Here is a 10678-nt window from a genome sequence, read left to right as displayed (position 1 = left end):
TCAGTTACTCTCTGTGTTGGTTTACCTCATGTCGAAGGTGGAGCCTTTGAACGCCGGCCTGAGGCTCTCTGCTGCCGTTGAAAGAGTGTACGGGACAGAAAAGTGTCTCTGCTTCCAGTGCTTGTCCTTCACAATCGGAGCCAAGTTCTGGTACATGTCGTCCACAGCCAGCATGGACACCTGCAGGAGGCAGCGACACACTTCATCTTATCTTTTACTTTATTCTAAATGTCTGTAATGTTTCTGAGCGAAGCCTTGAGGGGAAAAACCTGAATGTTTCTGTCAATCAGCTGGTTGGTTTCAAAGTCGTCATCGTCTTCGCCAAATGGATTGATGATCAGTTCTCCCACCTGCAGAGCAGAAACATGCATTTCAGTTTCTCTGGTTCTACAAGAGCAATGATCCTCTCAGCAAAATGTATTCTTCACAATAAAAGTACTCGTTCTGCAGATGTTATTAATCCTGGTGCTTCAAAGCTTCAGCAGAAATTCACTGAAGCAGCTGCTTCATACGACTTTATATTCAGTTAGTTTAGTGCAGTGGTTCCCAACCTGGGGGTCACGGCCCTCCAAAGGGTCACTATGTGACTCTAGGGGGGTCATGGGGTAATTATCTAAAATTCTGATAATATATATGAATCATTACATTCATTTCAGTTATTCAAATGCAACCATGCAAAACAAGAAAGAAAGAAAGAAATTGACAGTTTTTTGTAACTTGTCCCATGACATGTTTTGAAACCACTGATTTAATCTTTATTAACTGTATTAATCAGCTTTTTATTTATTTAAAATCTTACAAAATCTTAATATTAAAGTGTTACTCTGAAAAGAGGTCATGTATGTCAATGAGTTCATCACATCCCTTTCATGTAACAGAATCTTTAAATTAAAGTGTTAAACTGAAAGTAACCTGCTGCAAAAACTGCTGATTTAAAACAGTGAATTTAAACAAAAACAACATTTCCCTCTGAAATGTGGTAAAGAGGATGTCTGCATCCTATTTATCTTGTAACACTTTCTGTCTATTGACTTGCAAGGCTTGCTTTTTGAAAATCTTTTTTGTCCTTCTTCATGAATTCTCTGTTTGTTAGTGTTTAATGAAATGCACCAACATCAGACTCTACACATGTTAAACCTACTTGGCAAGAAAACAGATTCTGAGCCCTAAACTGTAAGCAGGAGACTCACCTTGAGCCAGCCGGTGTAGAAGAAGAACTGCAGCAGAGTGAAAACAGGGACGTACATGTCCAGCTTGTGATCCGCGTATCCTTTCTTAGGATTCAGGAATTGTCGGCCAATAACACAGAAGGCAAAGAACGAGTAAACGGCGATAGTTACAACCTGCACAGGTAAACAACCAGACAGAGAGCAAGTCAGTTGTGCAGTGAATTTACTGCATTTGTTTGATCTAAAACAGGTTCAGTGTGATGCATTGTTGAATAAAAACACAATTTTTACTTGCAAAACCACACATATCTGTGTATATTATACACAGTTTACAGCCTGTTTAAATGTATATTTGACAGTGACCGTAGACAACTGAAGTATTCAGACGCTTAGGTAATACTATTAATACTTACAATACCGCAAAATACTCCATAACATGTAGAGTATAGTGACTTTGACTTTGACTTTGACTTTGAACATCTTTAATGTCCCCGGAGGGCAATTTGGTTTGCAGCAAAAGTTAGAATCACACAGTAAAATCTCACATGGCACAGTGAGAAAGTTCTACTTAAAGTATTAAAAATAAAAGTATGAAATGCAGAAAACATCTTCTGTGATTGTTTTACTACTAATGTGTCGTTTGTGGTATTTTATCCAATTTTAGTTTATTCAGAAATAGATGACTATAAATGTCTAATGTTGCTGCCTCACCTCCAGTTCTTAGTGTTTCAGGATAATCCTGCTTTAAGAACGTAAATCACATGTTGTTATGAGAAGAATTATATGATTACATACAGATTGTGAAAATAATACTATTTATTATTATACGATGACCTTTCTCTGGTGAATTTTTGTGCAAAACAAATTAGGTATTACTTTAATTATCGATTAATCTTGACTCATCTATGATACATTAAAAACACATTACTTATCAAAAGCTGGCATTTTTGCATTAAAAATGACAAGAACCAGTAAGAAATTAGTTAGAAATCAGTGAATTAAGAAAAGAAAAGAAAAGAAAAGAAAAGAAAAGAAAAGAAAAGAAAAGATGAGACAGAACTTTATTCATCCTGTTAATTCTTGTGCCAGATTTTGCACATAACACGAGAATAAATCTGTTGCCTTATAGAAAAGTAATAAGATTTAAGTAAATAAATAGAAACTCTTTACATGTTCTGGATATAACATCTGAATCTGTGAAGCGACTGGTATCTATAGCTGCTGAATAAATACAAATAATTCCTTCTGACTTGTAGTGGATTGGAAGAGCAACGTTCAAGTACCTCAAACAGTAAGTACAGTCCTGTAGTAAATGTACTGCAGCATGTGGTGGTCGTACCTGAGTGTAGACCAGAGGGATGCTGATCCAGTCGTAGTGGAACAACAGGCTGCACTTTGCTCTGTACTTATTAAGCTCCTGCAAACACAGAGGAACAGTTAGAAACACAGTTTAGACGCATGTCAGAGCTGTACATTATTTGTAAGCTTCGTTTAAAACGTTTAAGCCTGCAGCTGTCGTGTTGATCTGCAGAAAATATCAAAGTGCTCACGTCCATCAGCAGCCTCAGAGCGATGTCGTCCCTCACCCTTCCCTCCTGTCTCGCTCTGGATGCCAAGTTTGAAAACCAAGTCAGAGGAATCCAGTATTTGTTGAAGTCAGAGTGCAGCGACTCGAACTTTTTCAGCTCGTGTACAGTCATGAACCCTGCACACATGTTACACATTCTGATGTGACGCACTGGGAACCAACCAAAGTGGAGATGAAACAGGACCTGTAAAGCAGGGGTCTCCAATCCTGGTCCTGGAGGGCCACAATCCTGCATGTTTTAGATGTTTCCCTCTTCCAACACACCTGATTCACATGATCAGGATCGTTATCAGGCTTCTGCAGAGCTTGATGTTGAGCTGATCATGTGAATCAGGTGTGTTGGAAGAAAGGAAACATCTAAAACATGCAGGATTGCGGCCCTCGAGGACCAGAGTTTGACACCCCTGCTGTAAAGCCTGCAGAGCTATTTGCATGAACACGTTGTATTTTACATACCGAAGTATAGCAGGTTCTAGTTGGTTTGTTGGTTTAATACTAACTCATGAAGATGATGATAATTAACTGCAGTCGTTCAGCTTCATCACTTCAATGTACTTCAGCAATAAAATGGTAAAAGCATCTTTATTAATAACGCTGTTACATTTCGTACGTTTTTCTGATACTGGAGTGTTGTTCCAGTGTGGGATTAGGACTTTTACTTTGGTAAAGGATCGACATAAACCCTCCAACGCTAACTGGATGTCTGGTGACAGGAGGTCATGGAAACTTGAACCGTCAGATTGTATGTTCAGACATATTTTATAGTAAATGTTCGCCCTTTTAAATGCCAGTACAGCCATGTTTCTGTATTATTTTTTATTTATTATTGTCATATGTTTAATTAACCCACATTTTAGAAGTAAAAACATGCTGAGTCGGTAGTTTACGGTGCAGTAAAACCAAAAATATTTTAATTGAGATGTATAGAGCAAAAGATCTTGTTCAGGTAATGAGACGTACTCTGGATCTTATTACATCTCATTTTGTTGCTCTTCTGCACACAGCAACCTAAAGAGGAAGTAAGTTGGTCTTCTCCATCTGAGCAGTGCTCCACAGGTTTTAAATCCTGTTGTGATTTGGGTTAAAAGTTTAAACTGAGTTGCCTGGACATAATTAAAGACATCTGATTCCTCCATCTGGTCCCTACCAGCCTCCACAACGTGCTCCAAAGTTGGGAAACGCTTGTGAACTCTGGTGCTGATGGAGCGCAGGATGAGGACGGAGGATAAGTTGGCGTATCTCATGAGGGTCCGTCGCAGCAGACGTCCCCTCTCGTCGGCTCCGTGGACGTTTCCAGAAACCACCATCATCAGGTTGTCAGGCAGCGGGAAGCTGGTGTACTGACCCCACCACCGGTTGAAGGCCAGGGTCACGTAGAAACCTGCAGCAGGAAAACATACAGATCAGAGGGATTCATGTTGAAATGAGACTTGTGTAAGAGTCTGCTGAGTCCTACCGAGAACAAACAACACAGGGATGAAGCTGGTGTTGGTGAACTTGTCACAGTAAAGAGCGACTCGCTCAAACAGATCCTGCTGCCACGGTGAGAGGAGAAACCTGCAAAACCAAATGAAACCTCAAGGATTCTGCAGCAACAAGCAATATGAAAGGAGGAAATCTGTGAATTTACCTGTAAAACAAGCTGAAAAACAGATAAACGCCGCAGAACACCAGGAACTCTTTATACAGCAGCTTGTAGATGCTTCCCCTCCACCTGAACAGGAGCCGGGAGAAGCCACAAAACCTGGCGTTGGCCACCTCCAGGGTGTAAGACACGGTCATGGTCAGGCAGAAAACCCTGAAAATGTCAAAAATAATTATTGCAATGTGAGATACAGCAACAATACTTCAAAAATGAATATTTTAAATTGTTTTTAACAGAATTTTTTTAAAAACAATTTATTATTAACACATAAAATCACAGAAAAAAGTAATAATTTACTAAAAAAAAAAAAAAAAAACAGGCCAAAACTTTAAATAATGTTGAAATAAAAAATGTTGACTGTTTTGTTTAATTAGAGATAATAACAAGCAAAACCACAGAAAAAAGTGTATTAATTTACATATTAAACGAGCCAAAACGGTATAATGCTGACATCAAAAGTCCATATTTTTGCAGATAGCTAATTGTTTTTACTCTAAATTAGCAAAATGCATTTATTTATTTATTTTTCCTTTCTTTCTTTCTTTGTTTCTTTCTTTACAGATACTTGCCACCATTTGACAGAACAATCATGCAGATTAGGATTGAAAAATTACAAATACATTTTTTTACAGTTATCTTATACTGTTTTCACTGTTTTGTTAAACTACAGATAATATAAAGTGCAATTGCAGGAAAAAAAAGTATTATTGACATATTGACGACAACTAACAACAAAAAAGAGGCCAAAACTGTAAATGATGTTCACTTCAAAACAAACGGTAATTCATTCTCTTACAATGTTTAACCAGAACGCTACACCACTTTCTAAAGGATTTGCTGTTATTTTGAAGAAAAAAATATGCATATTAAGGACGGAAAAATGGTAAATCATGTTTTAAATGTCATTTTACAATTTTCCTGTTTTGTTAAATTACAGATATTGAGTCAGATCTGAGAAAAAAAATATTTACATGTTGACAATAAAAGAAAGAAACTAGAAAAACAGGCCAAACCTGTAAATGATGTTCACATCAAAGATCAGCATTTTTACAAATAGTAATGAGTTTTGTTTTAACAGCATGTGATCACAGTTTGACACAATTTTACTGGATTAAATTTAGAAAAAAAAATATAGTTCTACAAACATTGGCTGTAATTTTCATAGCCTTTATAGTTTTTGAACTTACAGGATTTCACATGTTTTTGAATTGAATTTCCCTTCTGGGATAAATAAAGTATTTTTCATTTCATTCATTCATTTCATTTCATTTCATGTTTTAAAGTTGTTGTTTTTTTCAGGCATCTTTGCTTCATTGTTTTTGTTTTTTAGTGTTTTTTAAAAAAATTTAATTTAATTTTTTTTTACAGTGAATAATTGTCTTACCTGTGAGGGCTGCACCTGCGTCGAAACCGTCCTGAGAAGGAAAGTTCTTCCTCTGGGCCTCCATTTAAACCTTTCTCTTGTGCTGTCATAAATTAACATCTTAAATTTATGAGCTGGGAACCTGCAGCCCCACAGAAACACACCCACAGATACAGAGAGGAAACAAACGCTTTCTTCTTTTAAATGGAAACATCACTGATCAGAGGTCATCATCAGAGTCACCAAGTCTTTGGTATCATCTATAAATCACTTTGTAAACACAACAGTGTGTTCTGATTATTTTACAGTTGGCAGGAGTTGATTACAGGATTGTGACTTTGTATATGTTTTTTTTTATCTCCTATTTATTCTACAAATTGTCAGAAAATATCTAAAACTGCTTTTCACATGTAACAAAAACCCTAAATATTCACTTTATTATCACAAAAGCTAATAAACTATTTCACAAGAAATAAGGAAAAATATGTGTTACATAAATATTTTAAGTTTTAAAACAAAAATATATATTTCCTGAAGCAATTTAAAAGAGGATCTAAAATGTGTTATCTAAATACAACAGTTGTAAATTAATTTCCTTGTAAATCTACTAATTGATCGTCACGCTCAGGAATGTTCAAAACCAATATTTATTTTATATTGATCCTTCCTGAGAAGTAGTCTTTTTTTTTTTTTTTTTTACATTTGGACATACTGTGAAGAACAGTTTTATCTCTTTTTTTAATATATTAAAAACATCTATTTTAGTTGCACTTTTTGTGGTGTTTTGATGTGTTTTCTTTTGTGAATCTAAATTATTTTCTGTATTTGTGTCCAAGTGCCTGTAAGCCATTGTTATATGTTTTGTAATTCTATTTTTTATCTGGTTTGTGTTGCTCCTGGTAAAATAAAGTTTTTATTTGAGGTAATAGAAAGCAATAGTTTGATATTAAATTGTCTTTTACATATGCTAAACAAATCTTGCAGGTACTCTGGACCTGTTAACTAAGCTGATCTAAAGCCTCACCACAGTAAATCCAATAAAACCCACACAGCACAGCAGAAGCTTGTGGATGTTATTTACCGCTGACCGTGACAACATGTCAGCAGTCCAAACATCAGGTCCATCGCTGCCGTCTCTCAGTCTTTGTCATTGGCTGCTGAGCTCAGTTGGCCTGTTTGTTTTTCACATCGTTACGGCCGTCCACTGTAAATCAGACTCTTCTTTCTCCCGTCCTGTTTTATCCGCTGGCTCTGTTTGCTGTCCTCTGACTGGATATTTATGGGACCATGTATCTTCCATCAGAGCCCAAACCAGAGATCACTGAGGACTTCCCTATTCTCCGCCTGAATCTGCAGCCTTACACTGTTTGCATTTTTAACTTGTGATGAATTTATTACCTGTAGATTTATGTATTTGTCACAATAAATTATCCTCAATGTGCATTTTTTATGGCAAATTTTAATTCCTGTCGCTAGATGGCGCTCTTGTCGTGCTCCCAGGCTCGACCCTGAGGCCTCGCTGTCTGTATTTGTGCCATAAACAGACGCCCAAAGGTCCTTTTATTGACTGAAAACAGTAAAAAGAACACCTGACATACTTAATAGTGTGTTGGCGTGTTCATTTATAATCCTGTTTATCCATAAAAGCACAGATCAGCGCTCTGTTACACAATTTTTATGATTTTTTCCCCCCAACAATTTTCTGTAACACCTGTTCTGCTTTCTATTATGTTATCGTTCCTATGTTTGGTTCTCGCTCCAGTGTGTCAGATTTATAGACAATGGTCTCTCTGTGACCTTGATCCATGCAGATGAACCACCTCCCAGATCAGCATTAGCAGCCCAGTCATTTCCTGATCCGCTGGTCGGGGCTAAAACCTCTGAGAAAGCAGCTCGGCGCTCATCGTTTCAGTAACCCAATGCTGTAATTACAACTTCCCACGGTGGCTGAAATCAGAGCTCAAAAGAAAAGTGGGATTTCAGGTAGCTGGGGCAGACCCGGGTCATTGTCGGGGCAGAAAGAGCCGAGAGGCCACAGAGAAAAAGCCTGAATGAAAAGATCTGGAGCATGTTTTCACATATACTAATGATAGAGTTTAGGTTTTTCTGTCCTCCATTACCTGTTTATGGGGCTATCAATCACCATTATGAAGCAGAAATCTTTTTTGAAAAGGGTTTATTTTTCTTTCAGCAATCTTAAAATGTTTTGTGTACAAAAACAATCAAGGTAGTGCATCTTCCAGTATAAACATAACGACAAAAATCAGTGCTTTCATGATATATGATACCAGTATTCCCATTGTTTTTGTGGAAGAACTGTTATTACTGTAGTTAGCAAAGTAGCTGAAACATTCAGGTAAAGACACAGGCCCATCAAACACTTTACAAGGCCCGATTTCATTTCAAACTTCTCCAAACAAAATGAAAGACAAATATCTATGTATTCTGTCAAGTTGATGCGCGTTTGGTGAAGTTTCACTTTCTAACATGAACGTCTAACGCTGCTGCAAAACCTTTTGTTAGCCTTCAAATCTTACGAGGATAGTAAACGTAGGTAGTTATTTAAATATAGTTTTTGGCTTTTAAAAAAAAAGTAATTTAAATATACTGAGGCTAATAAAGGCTGAAATTAGGATTTTAAATAGCTGCAATGTGTACGGTTTTACTTCATTGTTAGCTTACTATTAGCATGCCAAGCTAACTAGCTAGTGGTAACCAAGTTTCAGATCAGGGGCCAAAGAGAATATTATGAAATAACTGTAGTATATAAGCACTAAGTGGCTGGACGCTATCAGAGTTTAAGCTAACCTTAGCAAAAGCTTACTCTCCAGCAACCCATGCTAAACTTGCTATCTGAGATAGCATTGTGCTTATAAATACATGTAATCTGTCCAGATATCGCAAAAGACTCTTAAAGGTAAAAGTGAAAACCGACCAAACTTATGATTTTGTCGGCCTAAAAGTGGTCAAATTTGAATATACAGAGTCTAAAAGAGAGTACGAGAACTTTTTAAAATATCCACAGTGTTTGGGGTTTCAGTTCATCGTTAGCTAAACAGCTATTGCCTAATATTTATAAACAATAATTTGCTACAACAGGCTTTTACAATTTTAGATTTGTATTATGAAATAATAAGAAAAATACTCGGTATAGTAGAGTTTGGAATAAGGTATCCTTTTTTGAGCCTTGCCAGAATAATAGCATGCCAGCTAATTAGCTAGCGGTAACAGTTTGTGGGGTTACAGATGACATTGAAAACGCTCAATTGACCATCTGAGTTTAGGCGAACCAGGAACCAAACTTGTTATCTGAGACTTTTCGCTGAAAGATAAATGTGAAAATATACAGAACTTTGGCAGGACTTCAAGGGAGGCTCAATGTGAAGCAGATGTGTACATGAATATACCTATAAACGGTCCTTTCAGCTGATTCAGGATTAACTGATGGATTTGACTGCAACATTAACTCTGAGTCAAACAACAAGATGTAGTTATTGAACGCAACTCACGCAGGAACTACAACCATGGAGGAGTTGTTACGTCAACCTATATGGTTATCTCAAAACATATCCTGCTTTATTGTCTATTTTACTCTAAACGGGATCATAAGTTACAGAAATAACATCGTGCTGTATTCAAAAAGTCTTGCAACAAGTGATTGAGGCTTTAAATTGATTAGGAAAATGTTTACAAAGAAAACAAATTAAGTGAGTTGAGTCGATTTATAGTACACTTATATGCAATCAGGTATCTTTTTGTAACCAGTGGAGTCGCCCCCTGCTGGCTGTTACAGAAAATGTAAATTAAAAGCATGTAAGCTCATGTTAAATAGCTAACAATGTGATTTTACTTTTTTTTCTTATTTTACAAACTTAGTAAAAGTATATATATATATATCGCTTTTTTTTTTCACAGCCAGCAGAAACATGTTTTACAGCCTTCTTGTTTTACAAAAACAGCAGGAAGCATGAATAAGTCTTTTACTGGCAGCTGTTTCCACCAAACTAATGGAGAGTGTTAACTGAATTCGCTACAATTAAAACTAAATTTGCCAGTAAGTTATCATTTAAGCCAACAAGATCAAGAAAATAAAAAAACAGAAATCTAGAAATGATTTGTGAACCTCTGTAAGAAATCATTGTAAACCATTACAACAAGGCCGTTATAAGGAATGGAAATCTTGACACGCATACAAACAACAATGATGGAATATTTTTTTCTCCAGTTTGCTAAAATCAACCAAAAATAAACTAAAAAACAAAAGTAAAGACGACATGACCTTCGTCTCTTGGAGCCCATTTTACAATTCTTCTGTACAAAATGCAACATTCATTCATTCATTCATTCGTTTGTTTGTTTGTCTTTTAGCTGTGGAGCTTCTGACATTTGGAAAGCAGTAATCCTTACAATGTCGATAAATAAAGCTGCGGTGGGAAATATGTGAAAAACCCGTCTGGAAAATACACCTCATTTTTTTTTTTCAATTCCAGGAAGCTCCACACCCTCCGCTGCACCCTCGTCTCTCTCACCGAGCACAAACCAATTAGCTCTGAAAGCCAGCAAGTGTGGGTGTGATTCGTCCGTCTGTTTTCCACATCTTAGATAACGATCGAGTGTCTGCGTGCTGCACCTTCACAATGACAGCTCTGTCTTTTGTGCAGGTCTCCTCTCTGGTTTAGAGATTTTTATCTTCAACCAGCATTCACCAGCATCTAGACCTGGCCACAGCCACATTTTCCAACCTATACACACATTTTGGTGTCCGTTTATCCTTCATTAACAATGAATGACACACATATTTAGGCTTCTTCTGAGCTTTACATTCCACATTTCGCTTTGAATTATGTGTGAGAACTGTGACGGGATTAGTCACTGTTCAGCACCTATATTTCTGGTTGTGCAGCTTCATCAGG

General features: G+C 36.8%; 1 protein-coding gene across 1 annotated transcript in view; it reads right to left on the bottom strand.

Moving 5' to 3' along the window:
• The window catches only part of best4 (bestrophin 4), a 6973-nt gene extending 2434 nt beyond the window's left edge, over positions 1–4539 (bottom strand). The window contains exons 1-8 of the mRNA XM_008291806.1: positions 4388–4539; positions 4214–4314; positions 3905–4138; positions 2720–2874; positions 2509–2586; positions 1191–1343; positions 270–350; positions 26–180 (exon numbers count right to left, since the gene is read on the bottom strand). Of these exons, the coding sequence (XP_008290028.1) occupies positions 26–180; positions 270–350; positions 1191–1343; positions 2509–2586; positions 2720–2874; positions 3905–4138; positions 4214–4314; positions 4388–4539 (1109 nt within the window). The remainder of the gene's footprint in view (positions 1–25; positions 181–269; positions 351–1190; positions 1344–2508; positions 2587–2719; positions 2875–3904; positions 4139–4213; positions 4315–4387) is intronic.
• Between the last annotated feature and the right edge of the window lie 6139 nt (positions 4540–10678).

This window comes from Stegastes partitus, unplaced genomic scaffold, assembly GCF_000690725.1.
Source record: "Stegastes partitus isolate 25-593 unplaced genomic scaffold, Stegastes_partitus-1.0.2 Scaffold763, whole genome shotgun sequence".
Taxonomy (NCBI): Eukaryota; Metazoa; Chordata; class Actinopteri; family Pomacentridae; genus Stegastes; species Stegastes partitus.
Note: the sequence above shows the minus strand (reverse complement) of the source record. Positions and strands in the feature narration are given on the sequence as shown.